The 19,550-nt window shown below is 49.6% G+C and overlaps 1 protein-coding gene across 4 annotated transcripts in view; it reads left to right on the forward strand.

Annotated features, from left to right (window-relative positions):
* The window catches only part of MYH11 (myosin heavy chain 11), a 126,192-nt gene that overhangs the window by 75,264 nt on the left and 31,378 nt on the right, over window positions 1-19,550 (forward strand). For all 4 annotated transcript variants that reach the window (XM_045461423.1, XM_045461424.1, XM_045461425.1 and 1 more), the window contains 9 exons: window positions 924-1,067; window positions 7,504-7,599; window positions 9,619-9,737; window positions 11,092-11,244; window positions 11,668-11,841; window positions 13,347-13,520; window positions 15,350-15,464; window positions 17,878-18,071; window positions 19,387-19,508. In XM_045461423.1, the coding sequence (XP_045317379.1) occupies window positions 924-1,067; window positions 7,504-7,599; window positions 9,619-9,737; window positions 11,092-11,244; window positions 11,668-11,841; window positions 13,347-13,520; window positions 15,350-15,464; window positions 17,878-18,071; window positions 19,387-19,508 (1,291 nt within the window). The remainder of the gene's footprint in view (window positions 1-923; window positions 1,068-7,503; window positions 7,600-9,618; window positions 9,738-11,091; window positions 11,245-11,667; window positions 11,842-13,346; window positions 13,521-15,349; window positions 15,465-17,877; window positions 18,072-19,386; window positions 19,509-19,550) is intronic.

Genomic DNA, 19,550 nt, shown 5'->3' on the forward strand with positions numbered 1-19,550 from the left:
TTATCCACCATTATAGAGGGGTCAGTAGGTAAGATCTCATCTTGAAATATCCAGAAATAGCCTATTATACGTGATATGTAAACATAACATTATAACTTATATAAGCCCATGTAATATAGGACATGTTATATAGTATATACAAATGTATGTTACACGTGATTAAATTAAACCTATTATGTAGAGATCGTGGTAAGTGCCAGAAGAAACGGCCCAAAGAGTTACCTATAGGGTAAGGTAGGAATTGGGAAAAGGGCAGACAGGGAATGGTGTTTTTATTATAAACCTTTTGGTAGTAGTTGATTTTTAAAATTCATGGGAATTAGCGATTTGATACATTTATTTTTAATTTTTTTTTTTTAACATTTACTTATTTTTGAGTCAGAGAGAGACAGAGCATGAATGGGGGAGGGTCAGAGAGAGAGGGAGACACAGAATCCGAAACAGGCTCCAGGCTCTGAGCTGTCAGCACAGAGCCTGACACGGGGCTCGAACTCAGACCGTGAGATCATGGCCTGAGCCTAAGTCGGATGTTTAACCGACTGAGCCACCCAGGCGCCCCAGCGATTTGATAAATTTTCACAAATAGATGGATAAGGATTGATCTTGCTTTTCAGGCAACATTGTTCCTAACGGCAGGGTGCTCTTGGGCAATTGAGATAAAGGTGTGCCTTCCTCAAGCTAGCTGCAAGCCTGTGTCAAGGGACATGGCTTAGCAAGGGGAGCCAACACTGGGTTTTAGCTTCCAGGCACCCTGGAGCAGTGCACAACCTATACCACTGTATTAGGCCAGTGATGGTTGGTGAGGCCTTCTGTGTGATGGAACCAGACGGAAGGTTTTAAACCGTCCACGTCTCGGGACAGGTTCCTGCCTCATGTTCAAAGTCCATCCTCCTGACCACCACCCCATCTTCCTCTCCTTCCAGACGACTTGCTTTTGGAGGGCTTCAACAACTACACATTCCTCTCCAATGGCTTTGTGCCCATCCCAGCTGCCCAGGATGACGAGATGTTCCAGGAAACCCTGGAAGCCATGGCGATCATGGGCTTCAGTGATGAGGAGCAGCTGTGTAAGTCTTCATGCCTTCAGGCTGGGTGCCGGCGAGGAGGCCCGGATTCATGCCCTCTGGGCCACTAACATTAGTTAGAGAGCCTTCCCTGGTAAGGACAGATTTCTGCTTGCTGAATTCTGCTCCGCCCCTCCCCACCCCCACCCACCAGACACCCTCAAAAAAAAAAAAAAAAAAAAAAAAAAGGAAGAAGAAGAAGGAAAGTGAACATTACCTTAATGTAGTTTATTGGTGTTTTAGAAAAGCAGCTTCATATGTTAGGGCTTTTTCAGTTACAAATGACCCAAATTGGCTTAAGCGAAAAGGAAAATGATCTCGCAGAGCTGGAAAGTTCAGGGATATGGGTTTCAGGTACAAGGAGTTCGATGGGCTCGAAGAGTGTCTCTGGAACCTGGTCTCTCAGCAATATTGTCTTTAGGTAGGCTGCAGTTTCTTGGGGGCAGAATGGCTGCTGTAGCGCCAGCCCTCACATCCCTTGGGTTTATGTCCAGCAGGAAAGAACAGATTGGAATCCCTGCCTGAGTCCCTGAATAGAGTAGGCTGATATTTCTTAGGTGCATATTCCTGAGTTATTCACAATGATCGGGGTTATGGAAAACTCTGAGAGGCTTATGTTATGGTCTCTACTCCATTTTGGAGCTGGAAACAGAGAGGTGGTTGGTCTCGTCAAGAACACATGGGCAGAGGATAGGCGGGGAGTGGGGGGCATATCTGAGGCAGCGGGTTTACTTGTTCTCTTCCTGGAAAGGCAGTTCTGGTGATAGGCCAGTACCAATCAATGACACCAGCCCGTGACCAAGAAACACATTTGGTTCTGAGATCAAGAAAGCCCAGAGAGATAATCTTGGTTTCCACACTGGGCTTTAAGAAATTCTTTGCCTTCTGGGTTAGACGTGCCCCAGTGTTCAAGGTTAATCTCTTTTGGGAACACCAGGACATGGTTGTGGAAAATATTTCTTCCTTCCCACGCCCACACCCCTTTGGAGCCCCAGAATAGTGCTAGGGTTGCTGCGATGCAGCATAGAGGGAGAGACAGCTTCCCCGGAGATAACTGGGGGCCCAGAAAAAAAGGCTCCGTGGGTCAGTTGACAAATGGGTGGTGGTTGTGGATTTTGGCCAGAGCCCCACATCAGAGCCCAATATTAACAGCATCCCTTCCTGAATGGCATGGGCTCTCCCAGAATGATTCATTTTATTTGGGACACGAGTCCTTTTTACTTCTGATCTTGGCTTTGGAAAAAAAAAAAAAAAAAAACAAACAACTACACACATGAACAGCTAACGATTAAATACTTGCTGTATGCCAGACATTTGCGAGAGCCTCTTTTCAAAAAAAGGTACCAAGGTGTCCAGTTTTAAATGATAAAAAAAAAATGAACAAACTAAAACTTTGACCAGTGAGGATTTACTCAATTACCATTGGGCCTTAAGAAAGAAATCGATAGGGTCTTCTAAATTGTTTTAGAACAGTATTGACTCATATGGAAATGCTTCTAATACATTTAAAGTGAAGATGTCAGGTGACACAGCAGTAGAAGTGCTTTATATGCATTATTTAGTATTTTTTTTTAATTTTAATGTTTATTTATTTTTGAGAGAGACAGAGACAGAGTGTGAACAGGGGAGGGGCAGAGAGAGGGAGACACAGAATCCGAAACAGGCTCCAGGCTCTGAGCTGTCAGCCCAGAGCCCGACACGGGGCTCGAACTCACAACCCATGAGATCATGACCTGAGCCAAAGTCGGATGCTTAACCGACTGAGCCACCCAGGCGCCCCCATTACTTAGTATTGAAAGAACCCGACGATGTGGCCACTGTTATCCCCAGTTTGCAGATGAGGAAACTGAGGCACGGAGAAGTGAAGGAACTTGCCCAAGGACACACAGCCGGAAGAGCTAGGACTCCCTCTGGGGCCTCAGGGACTCCCAAGCCCCACTGTGTGGTCCTCTGTGCTCTGTTTTTGTCTGTGGGGATGTGGTTTTTGTCCTTTAAACCCTTCCAAAAATCCCTGTCAGAACCAAGGTATGGGAATTGAGGCTAGAAGGAGCCCGGTGTATTCTGAAACGTGGACTCGTGGCATTACTAGTCACGTGGAATCCCACTGCAGGATGTTTTGCTTTCTCTGCTCCTTTCAGCTCTCCTGATGACTTTCAAGGAAGAGAGTAGCAGAGTGGCACCCACTAAGTCCTCAGCCCCTCTCTGGCACTTGCTAATGTCCCCTTTCACCCCGGAGAGCAGACTCCAGGCCTGGCATCTTGCTGGAATTTGATAATATTATTCCTTTTCCTGTATTTATTTTTATAGTTGCCATCTGTTTATGGCAAGGGAAGTTGATTTTTTTTTAAAATGTTTTTATTTATTTTCAAGAGCGAGCATGAGCGGGGGAGGGGCACAGAGAGAGGGGGACACAGAATCGGAAGCAGGCTCCAGGCTCTGAGCTGTCAGCACAGAGTCCAATGCGGGGCTTGACCTCACGCGCCGTGAGATTATGACCTGAGCTGAAGTTTGGACGCTTGACCGACTGAGCCACCTAGGTGCCCCAAGGAAAGTTGATGTTGCATTTGTGAAATCATTTCCTAGTAAACTGCAGGAAAGAGAAGTAAATGAATGATTAGAAAAATGCACAGCAGCCCCAGTTAGAACGCCAGAGCTGCTCCCAATGCCCCACCGAGAAGCTGAAGGAGAATGGGGCTGAGCAGGGGGGATCAGTGCAACCCCTGGAGCGCCCCAGGAACCACCCCCTCTGGTTCCTGGAGCTCTTGTGAGGGACAAGTACTTGCCCAGGCCACATAGAGAGTTAGCAGCAGTAGAGGACTGGAACCATCGTAACATCCCAGCAACTGATGTTTCTTGGGTACTGACCGCGTTGAGGTGCTTTGGATTTACTCCACATGACGATCCTAGGAGGTGGATGTTTTGTTGGGCCTTCAAATGGTGAAACAGGGGCCCAGAGAGGCTGATACCTGACTTGAGGTCACACAGCCAGTAAGACTAGGGCCAGGATACGAACCCCCTGGCAGCTAGCTCCGGCACCCAGACAGACCCTCCCAGGGACTGTCTAGATCCATTTCCCAGATGTCCTCGTTTGTAAGTGACTCCACCTCCAGGCCCCAGCCATATTATCGTTGGCCGACAATTAGCGTGGACAGTGTAGATTTCTGTAGCTCTATACCGCTTGAACTTTGTCCGAAACAACAATTTCTGTACAATCACTGATTGTATGTCCTTACTATTTCTAGTAAGTTACAATAAATGCCTAACGATCCAAACTTTTAGAAAGCTTTGCCCGTCACCTAGAATCATCCGTTCTGGGTACCCTTGGCAGTGCTTAGGCCACGTGTTAGAAAACCCTCTTTCTTATTCTTCCGTAAATAAGGGCGGTATGTCCGTTCGCTGTGGCTACTCGAACAAATAACCACAGACCTGGGGGCTTCAAACAACAGAAATTGATTTTCTCGCGGCTCTGGAGGCCACAAGCCCAAAGTCATAGTGTTGGCACAGCTCGCTCCTTCCGGAGGAAACCCACCCCGTGCCTGCTTCCAACTGGGCGTGTCCTCTCCTCTTCTGCTACCGAGACCCTTGTCATTGGATTTGGGGCCCACCAGGTTCATCCAAGATGATCTCACCTGAGATCCTTGACTTAGTTACCTCTGCAGGGCTCTTCTTTCTGTGGAAGTTCACGTTCCCAGCTTCCGGCTGGACACATCTTCTGGGGTACAAGCCACTGTAGGTGGCTGTTCAGTGCCCGCCGGGCCAGGCTCCTTGCTTTCCTCCACCGTCTGGACAGAAACTTCTTGAAGCACGTGCTCCAGTTTGCAGACGGGGAAACTGAGGCTCAGCACGGTGCAGCTGGGGTTTTCTAACTCCAGAGTGCCTGGTTTCACTCACCAGACCACCCCAGACTGGCACTCACCCCAGAACGCCAGCCCTCGCCGCCCTTGCGTTTGGTGTAGCCCCTTCCAGCCACTTTGCTGCCCACTGGCACTCTTTCGGATGGTTCAGTTCCTGTGGCCTGAGTATGGTGGCCGTTCTTCCATTTCTGTGATCCCATTATCGGTACCAGAAAAAGCAGCGCGATGGGGCCTGAGCCCACAGGGAGGGATCGACCTACACAGGCTTCAAAGTTGTTGTAAGTTGGCTCCCAGCATTTAAACATGAGTAGGTTTCACATTAAGAATCTGGGTTTCTGGGGCGCCTGGGTGGCGCAGTCGGTTGGGCGTCCGACTTCAGCCAGGTCACGATCTCGCGGTCCGTGAGTTCGAGCCCTGCGTCGGGCTCTGGGCGATGGCTCAGAGCCTGGAGCCTGTTTCCGATCCTGTGTCTCCCTCTCTCTCTGTCCCTCCCCCGTTCACGCTCTGTCTCTCTCTGTCCCAAAAATAAATAAACGTTGAAAAAAAAAAAAAAAAAAAAAAGAATCTGGGTTTCCATCCGCTTTGGATACATCGGCCTGGGAGCAGCACCGGACTTGCTGCATGACTAGAGTCCAGCTGTACCCCTTCGGGTGGGGCTGTGGCTCCCATGCGTCCCCACAGTCCCCCTCAGTTTGCTTTATTCATTTAGACCAGCGGTTCTTAATCTGGGGAGATTGGCCTCCTAGGGGGCGTTTTTTGGTCTCAGAACTCAGAAGAGGGAACGCTACTGACACCTAGTGGTGGGAGACCAGGCGTGCTGCTGAACATCCTACAGACAGGCACAGGGCAGCCCCATGAGTGATTTATCTGGCCCCCAGTTTCAATAGTGCCAAGGTTGAGAACCCTGAGTTAGACGGCTTCCCTGGGCTCTGGAGTCACTTCAGCAATTCTTAGTTTAAACTTCGAGTTCAGAAACCATTAGTATAGCAGGGCGCCCTGGTGGCTCAGTCGGGTAAGCATCCTACTCTTGATTTTGGCTCAGGTAGTGGTCTTGTATTTTGTGAGATCAAGCCCTGCATGGGGCTCTCTGCTGGCAGTGTGGAGCCTGCATGGGATTCTCTCTCCCCTCTCTGTGTGCCCCTCCCCCACTCTTTCTCTCTCTCAAATACATAAACATTGAAAAAACTATTAGCATGGCACCTAATACTTTACAAAGCCCGTTTAGTATGGTTTTTTTTAATGTTTGTATTAATTAGTCATCTCTGTTTCCATCCATCCATCCATCCATCCATCCATCTGCCCATCATTTAGTCCATCCATTTGTCAATCCATTGATCAACCCATCAGTGTATTGATCCATCCATTGATTTATTTATCCATTGTTTACTCCATTTTCCATCCTTCCTTCCATCCTGCACCCCCCCCCATGCATCTTCCCTGTCTCCCCATGTGTATCTGGACCCTTAAGTAGGCTTTGAGAATGCAGAGATGATAGGACAGCCCCCCATTCGCCAGTCACTCATGGTCTTGAGGGGATTTCAGACATAGGCGCCATTTTAATAGTAACATGGGCTGAGTACGGAGTCAGAAGGGCTCCAAGGGTCTGGGGACACATTATTTTGTCTGGAGACACCTGGCTGTCAAGGGGGAAAAAATTACCCCCTTCTCAATCCTCGCATGAGCATCTTGTATACTTAGCCAGACTACATTGAGAAGCAAGGGAATTGTTGCTTTGTTTTGTTGCTTTTTAAATAACTTTTAGTGACATATAATTTACATTTAGAAAATCATGTATATCATAGGTGCACAGTTTAATTAACCTTTACGGACTGATTACACCTGTACTGCTAGTAATCATTTTAACTAAGAGAACACCAACAGAGCCCCAAAGCTTCCCCATAGCCCTTCTAGTAGATTCCACCAATGAAGGATAACCATCATCCTGACTTCTAACGCCATAGTTTTTCCTGTTCTTGAACTTTCTGTAAGTGGACTTACATAGTTACTTTATTGTTTGCCTTTGGCATCTTTTGTTCAGCATATGTGAGATACATCAGTTTTGTTGTTTATGGTGGTAACTCATTCATTCTTCTTGCTGTATAGTGGCGGTTGACAAACATTTTCTGTAAAGGGTCGCGTAAGTAAATACTTTAGCATTTGTGGGCCATTTGATCTCTGTTGCAACTGTTCACCTCTGCCCTTGGAGCAGCCAACAGCTATTGACAATACGTAAATGAATCATTATGGCTGTGTTCCGATAAAACTTTATTGACAACAACAAGCAGTGGGCCAGAGTTGGTCCATCGGCTGTAGTGTGCCAGCCCCTGCTTCACGGTGTTCCTTTGAGCACAAGATTGCCAGCAAGCATCTGAACATATTCTGCTACCCCCAGCCAGGTTTTCTACCCTGTTAGCATGGTATTAGATTAGTTTGCCTCTTTCCTAGACTTAGGAGCTCAGAACTGAGTCTTCTTTCGAGAAAGATGTAGGCTGACTCTAAGGTCCCCAATAACTTGTAGATTCTAAACCTCCACGGCCCCTCGGTGTTGAGGTCTGTGCCTTATCTTCTCTTCTGTCCTCACCCAGCCATACTGAAGGTGGTGTCGTCCGTCCTGCAGCTTGGAAATATTGTCTTCAAGAAGGAAAGAAACACAGACCAAGCATCAATGCCGGATAACACAGGTGCTTGCTGCCTTGTCCCAATAACTGACAACGTCTGTGATGGGAAGGAGCGTTTGGTGGTTTTTTGGATACGGTTATTAACAAGAGCTAAACTAAGTTATTTTCACTGACTTCTGTCCGAGACTTTTTATTGCTGAAGATCCTACAGTGGGAAGTTCTTGAATCAGAGTGTGGGCGAGGAAAGCTAATAGTTTTAGATCACACAGGATCCTTAGGGACCATCAGTTCTATAACCCCCTGTTTGTTAATTTTGTTAAGCAAATATTTTTGAGCCTGCACCATACGCCAGGCCCTGGGATTCATCGGCAAACTAGACAGGAACAGCCCCATTCCTCACGTGGGGGACACAGACCCCAAGTTTCCCCGCAGTTAGAGTTGCCAGATAAAATAGAAGATACCCAGTTAAATTCAAGTTTCAGATGCACAACCAACATTTTTTATTATAAAATGTATCACTCTATAATATATTGTATGTTCCATGCAGTGTTTGGGACCTAACTATAATTTTTAAATGTTGGTTGTTTCTCTGAAATAAAGGCTTAACTAGGCATCCTGGTTTGTTTGTTTGTTTCTCAGTATGCCAGCCCTACCTGCTAATACCTGCAGTGTTTTGTGTTGTGGAAAGGTTGCTTGGTTATCTATCCCCCGTGCTTGTTGGTGGCTGAGCCGAATGGAGAGCAAGTTCCTGACTTGTCTACCTGTTGTCTGAACACGCCCCACACAGACTATATACTGCGTTGTTTTTGAAGCTCCCCAGAGCTTACCCTCCACAGGCCCTGCCAGTGGTTTCTGGTGTCGCATACTCCGAAATATGGCGAGTTAAAGGTCTCCTCCCACCCAGGAGACAACTTCAGGGAAAGACAAAAACCAAAAAAAACCAAAAAAACAACAAAAAAAAACCCAAACAAACAAAACCAAACAAAAAACAAAACAAAAACCAAAAAACAAAAACACACCCCTTGCAAAGACAGGGAAAAAAATCCTAAAACCACACCGCGGATCGTCCACCACGCATAGGCAAGCCATCAGACAAGAGTAGCCTTCGTGTTGAGCAAACAGTAATAGTGGATGATGATTTTCTTTTGAGGACGAGTTTTAAGAGAAGAAATACATGAATATTACAAGAATCCACCATCCAGAAGTGGCATTTGTGAATATGTTCTAATACTGCCTGGTCGTTAACATGAATTAGCCCACGTTGACGTCCCAGTCACCTCCTTGTCTCCCGGCAACCACAGCTGTATGTTACTATGTCCCCTTCCAGTTGTATTTTAGGCTTTTCACACACATGTATCTAAACCATATATAGGGTTGCTTTGTGAGTGTGGTTTTAATGTACATAAGTGATTTCACCTGGGAGTCAGCATTCTGCAACTTGTTTTTCTCTCTGCTCACCCTTGTCTGGATCAGGGTTTTTCAACAGTAGCGCCCCCTAGTGTGACAATCAAAAATTTCTCCAGACATTGCCCGATGTCCCCTGGGGGCAAAATTATCCCCAGTTGAGAAAGAGAGTCGTTCCTTTTAACTGCTGTTTGGTATTCATGGTACATTTGTTCGCTCCCATATTAATGGACATTTAAGTAGTTTCCGGTATTTTCCACCACACATAACGATGCAATGCATATCTTGGCGTAGTGGGACACATTTATTGATAGTTGACCATGTGCCAGGCACTTTACGTGCCTTCCCTCGTTTCATCTCATTGACAACCCAACAAGGTACCAAATGGCTGTGTCTTTATGAACTGAGAAAAGCAAGACTCTAGGAAGTTAAATAGCTTTTCCCAAAGCACATGGCCCCATCCCACCCCATCATTGCCACTTAGCAAAACATTGGGGATGAGGTCACCAATGACAGCAGTTTTCAGGACCCTTTCATGCTATGTTCACTACATCATGCTCCATTTCTCAAAAAGTATCCATTGCATACACAGATCACCAGTATCCCAGGTGATGTGCCTTCGTTCCTAAGCTTTCTCTTTGGTGATACACTTAATGTGCTTTTTTTTTCTCCATCCAGCTGCTCAGAAAGTTTGCCACCTCATGGGAATTAATGTGACAGATTTCACCAGATCTATCCTGACCCCACGTATCAAGGTTGGGCGGGATGTAGTACAGAAAGCTCAAACAAAAGAACAGGTAATGATGCATTTGCTGTTTGTTTTTGTGTGTGACATTTATTCCTGAGCTTGCATATTTTTCTGCAGACTCTTCCATCCATCTGTTCATCCATCTATTCATTCACCCATCCATGCTTCCTTCCTTCCATCTCTCCATCCATCCATCCATCCATCCATCCATCTATCCATTTATCCGTCCATTCACCCATCCATGCATCCACCTGTTTATCTATACATCCTTCCATCCACCCATCCATTTATCCGTTCAACTATCCATCTGTTCATCCATCCATGCACCCATCCATGCTTCCATCCATCCATGCTTCCTTCCTTCCTTCCTTCCTTCCTTCCTTCCATCCATCCATCCATCCACCTGCCCATCCATCCATTTATTCATTCAACTATCCATCCATCCATCCATCCCTCCATTTATCCATCCATTCACCCATCCATGCATCCATCTGTTCATCCATCCAGCCATCCAGCCATCCATTTATCTATCCATTTACCCACCATCCATGCCTCCTTCCTTCCATCCCTCCATCCATCTATTTATCCATCCATTCATCCATTCACCCATCCATGCATCCATCTGTTCATCTATACATCCTTCCATCCACCCATCCATTTATCTGTTCAACTATCTATCCATCTGTTCATCCATCCATGCACCCATCCCTGCTTCCATCCATCCATGCTTCCTTCCTTCCTTCCATCCATCCATCCATCCACCTACCCACCCACCCATCCATCCATCCATCCATTTATTCGTTCAACTATCCATCCATCCATCCCTCCATCCCTCCATCCCTCCATTTATCCATCCATTCACCCATCCATGCATCCATCTGTTCATCCATCCATCCATCTATCTTTTTATCCATCTGTCCTTCTCTTTATATCTCAACCCTCCAATACTGGAATACTCAAAGTCCCATGTCAGGTTTTGAAGATCCACTACTGAACAAGAACAGCAGAGTACCTCACTCATGATCTCATCCTGCTTTCTTAGTTGTGCATCCAAAGTCAGAGCTAAAAGATACATTTTTAGAAATGACTGTGTACCCTTTCTAGAGGCAGAACTGACTACCTCTAAATTGCCCCTGGGAAGGAACAGGCTCTCCCCTGTTCCAGGTTCCTCTGACAAGAAGTGTTTAATTCTCCACACAGTCATTCCTTAAGTCTGGCCACTCTCTTCCTTACTGCCACTTTTCTACTAGTTACAGGGATGGCGTAATTTCTTTTTTTGTTGATGTTTATTTTTCGAGAACTGATTACGGGCAGAAGAGGAATAAAAATCTGAGCTGCCAGCCGGGCTCATATGAAAAGACAGCCCACTGGAGATGAACCTGTTCCCTCACTTCTCCCCACAGGCAGACTTTGCCGTAGAGGCTCTAGCCAAGGCCACCTACGAACGCCTTTTCCGCTGGATACTCAGCCGCGTGAACAAAGCCCTAGACAAGACCCACCGGCAAGGGGCTTCGTTCCTGGGGATCCTGGACATTGCTGGATTTGAGATCTTTGAGGTACAGCTTGGAGGGATCATGACAGCCGTGGTCTCGGCTCTTTGGGCAGAAGCTTCCCCTCGGAGAAGTCATTATTTTGGAGAAAGGCAGGCCGATGACGACTTAGGGTGGGAGGCTGTCTAGCTGAGGTGAGATCCTCGAGGGTGTAGGAAGCGCGTTGGTTTCTGGAAGTGAGATGGCCAGAGCTGCGGCTGGGTGCGATAGGCGAGGCTTGATCCCTGCCACCTCTCTCTTCAGTCCTCTGCCACGAACTCTAGGCAGCCTTCGCTGGGGACAAGCCCTCTCTGGGCCCTGAAATGGCAGACGGGCTCTTGTGGAAAGGACACAAGGGTGGCAGGCAAGGGGCTCTCGCCGGGCAGAGCTCCCCTGGCCCCGGTGTCCCCTGACCAGGACGCCCCTCCCCCACCCCTCTCGTGGGCGCAGGTGAACTCCTTCGAGCAGCTGTGCATCAACTACACCAACGAGAAGCTGCAGCAGCTCTTCAACCACACGATGTTCATCCTGGAGCAGGAGGAGTACCAGCGCGAGGGCATCGAGTGGAACTTCATCGACTTCGGCCTCGACCTGCAGCCCTGCATCGAGCTCATCGAGCGGCCGGTGAGGGCTCGCCTCTCACTCGCATGCGGCCTTGACCGCCTGCATGTGGACCCTGCCTTCGCCCCTCCCCACCGAGTCCCTGCGAGCTCCAGCACGCTTCCCTTAACCCGCAGTGTGCTGGCAAAGGCATTTCCTTTTCTTATTTCTCTCCCCTCCCCTCCCCTCCCTCCCTTCCCTCCCCCTTCCCTCCCTTCTCCCTTCCTCCCTCCCTTCCCCTTCCCTCTCCTCCCCTTCCTCCCTCCCTTCCCCTTCCCTCTCCTCCCCTTCCTCCCTCCCTTCCCCTTCCCTCTCCTCCCCTTCCTCCCTCCCTTCCCCTTCACTCCCCCTTCCCTCTCCTCTCCTCCCTCCCTCCCTCCCTCTCCCTTCCCTTCCTTCCCCTTCCCTCCCTTCCCCTCTTCTTCCCTCCCTTCCCTTTCCCTCCCTGCCTCCCCCTTCCCTCCCCTACCTCCCTCCCTTCCCCTTCCCCTTGCCTCCCCTCCCCTCCCTTCCCCTTTTCTCCCCTCCCTTCCTCCCTTCCCCTTCCCTCTCCTCCCCTCCCTCCTTCCCTTCCCCTCCCCTCCCTTCCCCTTCCCCTCCCCTCTCCTCCCTTCCTTTCTCCTCCCCTGTCCTCCCCTCCCTTCTGCCTTTTCCCCTCCCCTCTCCCTATTCCCTTCCTTGTCTTCCCCCTCTCTGACTCATTCATTCCCAAAGGCAGGGGTCTTTGTTTTTCTCACTGATGGATCCCCAACTCCTTAGAACCATGGCCACAGTAGGTGCACAATAAGTCACTGTTGAATGACTCTTTACTGAGCACCTATTCTGTGCCGGGCCCTCTCTTAGGGGCCGGAGATGTAACCATGAACAAGATGGACATAGTCCCTGCCCTTCCTGAAGGAGCAGACCAAGAAACAAGACAGACAAAGAAACCCACTAAAACTTCTCTGATAAGGCCTCTGCGGAGAATGATTTAAGGAGGCCTGCTTTGGACAGAGCAGTGAAGAAATAGTTCTCAGGGTGCCTGGCTGGCTGGGTCGGTGGAGCATGTGACTCTTGATCTCGGGGGTCATGAGTTCAAGCCCCACGTTGGGTGTAGAGCTTACATTAAAAAGAAAAGAAATACTTCTCTAGCGAAATGAAGACCATTTCCACCAAAGTGAATGGCAGGTGTGAATTTGGCTGTGCTCCTGGCCTGTCTGGGCCGCAGAGAAGAACCCTGAGGTGAATTTCTATGCAAAGCATCAAATTCAAGCCTGAGATCTTTGTGCTGTTCCGCGTGTACTGTCCACGAGGGGGCAGAATTGCACACGTTCTGTTGGCGCCTGCCCTTCTGTCCTCAGTGTGGGTCCATCGGCCACAGGCCATCTGAGGATAGACTCGTAGGCGTGGGAGGCATAAATCCAACTTTGTAGGCAGATATGGTCACAGAGGTAGGGGCTGCCTACGGTGCGTTGCGGCGGCCAGCTCTTTCCGGCAAGCCCGAGGCTTGAGCGCCCTAGCTGTGATCCCACCCTCCCTGCTTTCCACAGAACAACCCTCCGGGTGTGCTGGCCCTGCTGGACGAGGAGTGCTGGTTCCCCAAAGCCACAGACAAGTCCTTCGTGGAGAAGCTGTGCACGGAGCAGGGCAACCACCCCAAGTTTCAGAAGCCCAAGCAGCTCAAGGACAAAACAGAGTTCTCCATCATCCACTATGCCGGGAAGGTACCAGCCATGGGCCCCAGGGCTCTCCCTGTCCCCGGGGACCAGGCGGGGCGTCAGAGTGGGAGTAGTTAGGGAATGGCAGAGCCCAAAGGCATCTGGTGTAAATCAATCCAAGCGAGTCCTATGCATGATTTGTCTGAGTGTCTGTAAGAGATATATGTCCTAAGACATAATTGTGTATCTATTCTAACCTCTGTAACCTATTCCAACCAAGGTAGCCAGGCGATTCTTCCTTGTGTAGACTCTGAATCCTTCCCGCTACAACTTAAACCCAACAGGAAGGGCCAACTGGGGTGGGATGGCCAATAAACACACCTTCACACCCTTCCAACAAAAGTCTCCCTTATCACAGCCTTGAGTTTCCTATTACCTGCCTGTGCTGTCCAGGGAAATAGATGATGGTTGTTTTCCTCCCCCTCCCCCTCCTCCTCCTCCTCCTCCTTCTTCTTCTCCTCATTTTTCTTCTCCTCCTCCTCCTCCTTTTTCTTCTTCCCCTCCTCCTCCTTCTTCTCCTCCTCCTCCTTCTCCTTCTTCTCCTCGTTTTTCTCCTCCTCCTCCTCCTCCTCCTTTTTCTTCTTCCCCTCCTCCTCCTTCTTCTTCTCCTCCTCCTCCTTCTTCTCCTTCTCCTTCTCCTCCTCCTCCTTCTTCTTCTTCCTCCATTCCCCCTCTGCCTCCTTCTCCTCCTCTCCCTCCCTCCCTACTTCTCTCTTCATCCTTCTTCTTCATAATGATGATCATCATGTGATAGCTGTAAATAGATAGGACCTTCGCCCATAGCTCCTGAGGGTCCTGGATAGTGTAGAAAAGACACAGCTTAGTCTGGCTTGCAGAATCTGAGTATTTTATTCTCTCTCCCCTACCCGCCCCCCAACTGCCGCATACAAACAGGCAATGCCCTATACCAGGGGTTGGCAAACCACGGCCCATGTGCCAAATCTGGCCCACAGCCCGTTTTTGTAAATAAAGTCTTATGGGCACACAGCCACGTCCATTAATTTACATAATGTCTTTGATGGCTTGTGACAGTATGTGACAAAGACGTTGTGGCCTACAAAACTGAAAACATTTACTATCTGGGCCTTGTACCAAAAACGCTTGCCAACTCCTACCTTATATTCAAGGGAGTGTACGTTCCCTTAAGCACCTAGAGTAACACTTTTCTTTTCCCTACTTTCCAAGTGATATTTTTTACTTCCCTCTCCCATCAGGCCTGGCTATCATCATCCTAACCCACATCCCGTAATAACCCACCAGAGTTATTTTACAAGTTCTTTCCATTTCATAGTCACAATAATAGTATTAAGAGTTTGGCCACTGTCAGTGTTCAAGTTAGGAATTTAAAAAGCTCTATGTATCCTTTTTCTTTATATCCGTATATCAGAATCTCCAAGTTACCCAAACTACATTCATCACAGATGGGAAATGAGATCCTCAAATGTAATTTAATTGTTGCCCGGTCTTCTCCCCATGAGAGAAGATCTTTGGGTGTGAGGGAGAGTGTTTGCCATCCCCCAAAGCCCTACACCTTTAGGAGGTCACAGCCATCCTTCCGGGCTCTGCAGAAAGGAGGCTTCCAGAAGCTTGCTAAGAGAAGGCAAGGATAGCTCGGCAATGGCTACTGTTGGCTGATGCCCCACCATGCACAGGGCCCTTTAACATACTGATCTATCAGTCTCTTCATTGGTGTTTGCGGATTCCCATCATGGCGGCTCTAATGCCATTTCCGCTCTGACCTGGGAGGATCCGGGAGGGAAACAGGAGGCCGTGGGCCCTGCCCTTAGTTTGTAACTGAAGCAGAAACACCTGACCAGTGGTGGGATCCTTGGCAGGTGGACTACAATGCCAGTGCCTGGCTGACCAAGAACATGGACCCGCTGAATGACAACGTGACTTCCCTCCTCAATGCCTCCTCGGACAAGTTTGTGGCCGACCTGTGGAAGGACGGTGAGGCCCTGCCTACTGGCGCTGGAGGACTGGATGCCAAGTCCTCTACCTCCTTGCAGTTACCCCTGGCCTGTTCCCACGCCTCCTCCCAGGATGGGTGGGCCTGTGTGGGGTGGGGAGAGGGCAGTGTGGGCGGGTGTCGGGGATGACTTGTTGACCCATTGAGCCACTTCCTGAGTGGTGACCCCTGACCCCTCAATCCCACACCTGGACCCCAGGGGGAAGATCTTAAACCAAGGCACAGGCTGTACTAGAGGAAACGGTAGTGCAGGGGTCATGGCGAGTTCCCATCTGGAGCCACAAAGACAATCTTGTCTCTGTCCCGCACTAGCTGTGTGATCTTGGACAAGTCTCTTGACATCACTAAGCTTTAGTGCCCTCTTTAGTAAAACCGGGAAGATGACAATAGTTCCCAGCTCTCCTAGGATTATTGTGAGGGTAGAATTAGACCAGAGGCTCAAGCTTGAGCATGTATTAGGACCTCCAGGGCGACGTGTCAAAACTCAGACTGCTGGGCCGTACCCTGGGAGGTTCTGACTCAGCAAGTCTAGGTGGGGCCTGGGAATTTGCATTTCTAACACATTCCTAGGTTCTACTGCTGATGCTCTGGGCACCACGCTTTGGTTGCCTCTGAGAACCAGTGAAGAGATAATCCATGTGAAGGGCTGAGCACCTGCCACACCCATAGGAGAGGCTTAGTACATGCCAGCTGCTGTGATGACTGTTAGGGGCGGTGGGCTTTTCTGCTTTTGTTCCTGGACCTTGGTGCCCACAGCAAATTCTGTCCTTGGCACAGAGCCTGTGGGTGTTGGGCTTATAGGACCGGCCACCCTTGATTTTGGTGTGGTAGAGAATTCTGCACATGGGGGTCTGCTGTGCCAAATGTCTCCTGAATGCTCACCATGTACCAGGCCCTGGGATGGGGTAATGGCATCTCCCCCTGGGATTCCTGACCAACTCAGCAAGGTCCTTCTCTCAAGGAGCCCAAAGTCTTGCAGGAGACAAGACTTGATTACATGGAGCCTGAGTACAAGGAACAGAAATGGGGCATCTTGATGCCAGTGGAGTTGAACTGAACCACCATCAACCAACTGAATATAACTGTCTTCTATAGACGGCTTCATCCAACAATGGACGAATACACATTCTTCTCAAGCTTACGTGGAATGGCCACCAAGATAGACCACATCGGGGCCATAAAACACACCTTAATGAATCTGAAAGAATAGAAAGCATACAGTGTCTGCTCTTAGACCACCATAGACTCAAACCAGAAATCAGTTAGAGAAAGGTAGCTGGAAAATCCCTGTATCCGTGGAGATTAGACAAGACACTTCTAAGTATCAGGTGACTCAGAGAAGAAGTTTCTTGACGTGTGTTATTTATCAAGAGAGATTTAAAAAATGCTTTGAACTAAATAAAAATGAAAACGCAACTTAGCAAAATTCATGGGGTGCAGCAAAAGCAGCACTTTAAGGGAAATTCATAGCAATGCCAGTGGTTTGAGTTTGGCATGCGCGGGACCCACTGGGCTGGTGAAGTCTCTCCTTCTGTTCTGTAAGAAAAAGAACCTTTTGGTGGTTGCAATAACACCACCACATATTCTTGGTGGAGCGTTTGTAAATGTGCCAGATTCCTACCTGGGAATACTTACTAAATCTTCTGCCCAGAATATTATTTTTATGGATATTTACCGGATCACTCACTCACTTCTCTCAGGCCTTTGCTCAAATAACTTATCAGAGAGATCACGCCCATCACTCTCTTTCCCCCTTTATGCTGCTTTATCTTTCTAAGCATGCCTCACCACTTAGAATATTGCTTGTATACATAACATTTATCCTTCTCTTTCCATTAGAATATGTGTAGAGTATGGGCTGGGGTGTGTGTGTGTGTAGAGACACAGGGTCTTTGTTCATGGCTATATCCACGGGGCCTGGCACATAATAGGCTCTCAAAAAACATGTGTTGGTAGATGAAGGACTGAAGGCAGGCAGGAGGGGTAAATGCTCTCCATGCCTTATTCACTTACTCCTGCCCTGTAAAGTAGATGCTGTTACTACCCCCATTTTGTAGAAGGACAAACTGAGGCACAAAATGGCACCAGGCCAAGGCCATGGCATGAGCAGGATTTATTCCCGGGTCTCTGTGACAACGTCAGAGAGAATTTGGGCTTTCAGGGGCTTTCAGGATTTCCCAAATAGACAATACACAGAAAGCAATCCTCTGCACACCTCCCTTTACCTATTGCCAGAGGAAAGGTGTTGGCCGGCAAAGGAAAGAAGGGGGTGGTGCTCCCCAGGAGGGAGCAGAGGACTTGGGGTCTCCACACTCTGGTCTTCTGGCCTGTTGTGGGGGGTTAAGGGCTCCTGGGTGGGCCAGAGGCTGACACTAACATTAATGTGCCCCACAGTGGACCGCATTGTGGGCCTGGACCAGATGGCCAAGATGACCGAGAGCTCACTGCCCAGTGCCTCCAAGACCAAGAAGGGCATGTTCCGCACGGTGGGGCAGCTGTACAAAGAGCAGCTGGGGAAGCTGATGACCACGTTGCGCAACACCACACCCAACTTTGTGCGCTGCATCATCCCCAACCACGAGAAGAGGGTGAGGCCCCCTGCCCGGCTCCTTGGGTGGTCAGAAGGTCCTCCCTGGGGCTAGCGTCCGGCGGCTTTGGGAAAGGGAGAAGCAGACCGGGGTAAAGGGGCAGGAGGAAAGCTTCCCTCCATACCCCAAGGGCTCCGTCTGACATGGGAGGCAGGTTGTCTGAATTTGGTACCCGTTCCGCATCCTGGAAACAAAGGAAAGCAAGGGAACAGAAGGGGCTTTCAGCCCTGGAGTTGCTGGCCAGGGCATCAGGTCCCTCACGCGTTCGTTATTCCAGTCCATATTTACTGAGCTGCCCCTGTGTCGGATGCTGGGGATACGGTGCTGGATGAACTGCAGTCCCTGCCTGCAGGTTCGCATCGTGATCTAGTGCAGGGGTGCTCGGCTGGGGCGGTCGTGCCCCCTAGGGGACGTTTGGCCATGTCTGAAGACACTGTTGGTTGTCATAACTGGGAGGGAGCTGCTGTTTGCATCCAGTGCATAGAAGCCAGGGAGGGATGCTGTTAAACACCTTGTGGTGAACCGGGCGGCCCTCACGGATGGAAAAGCAGAGACCAGTCCAGCCCCAGGTGCCAGTGGTGCTGATGTTATGGGAGATCCAGTGGGAGAGAGAGACAAATGAGCTGCTATCACAGTGTAACATGGTAAATTATGAGAACAACGTGTAGCTGGGCTTCCACTCCAGCCTCAGGGCTCGGAGAAACCTGCCTCCGGAAGGAGGAGGGATCCCCTTGGTGAGGTGGGGCAGGCATCCTAGGTAGAGGGACCAGCAGAAGCAAAGATGTGAGTTGAGAAACGAAGGGTCTAGGTAGGGAAACACTAGGTAGGTCGTTGTTTCATGCGGACGTGTGATGGTGTGAGGCCGGGATTGGGGAGAGACAGGGCTGAATCACTTGGCAGGGGCTGGTCCTTGTGGGTTGACCCGAGCTTGGCCTTCCTCCCAGAGGATGCCACTGGGGGCTTTTGAAAGCAGGGGTATGTCATGATCCGACTGACGTTAGAGAAGGGGTATGAGAGGTTGCAGGGGGGAGGCAAGACAACAGTGGGAAGCAGGCGGGGTGCTCTGGGGGTGAGCGGATGGCAGTGGAGAGAAGCGGGTCCGTTGGGAGTTCTTTGGGAGGTCGCTGCTGTAGAACTGAGGAAGGAGAGGTGACGAGGAGGAAGCTGCAGTGTCCAGCCACGTGATGCTGGTGTCACCAAGAACCAGAGAGACCTCTTGTGGGCCTGATGAGGTGGGACCCCAGGCCTGAGATTCGGAGCTTGCTGCTCCTGGAGTCCCGGCCCCAGGGGTCCACTGGCCTCTCTGCCCTTGCAGTCGGGCAAGCTGGACGCCTTTCTGGTGCTGGAACAGCTGCGGTGCAACGGGGTGTTGGAAGGCATCCGCATCTGCCGTCAGGGCTTCCCCAACAGGATCGTCTTCCAGGAGTTTCGCCAGCGGTGAGCCCGCCGGGCAGGCACGGGGTGGGGTGGGGGTGCAGG

Source organism: Leopardus geoffroyi, chromosome E3, assembly GCF_018350155.1.
Source record: "Leopardus geoffroyi isolate Oge1 chromosome E3, O.geoffroyi_Oge1_pat1.0, whole genome shotgun sequence".
In the NCBI taxonomy this organism is placed as follows: domain Eukaryota; kingdom Metazoa; phylum Chordata; class Mammalia; order Carnivora; family Felidae; genus Leopardus; species Leopardus geoffroyi.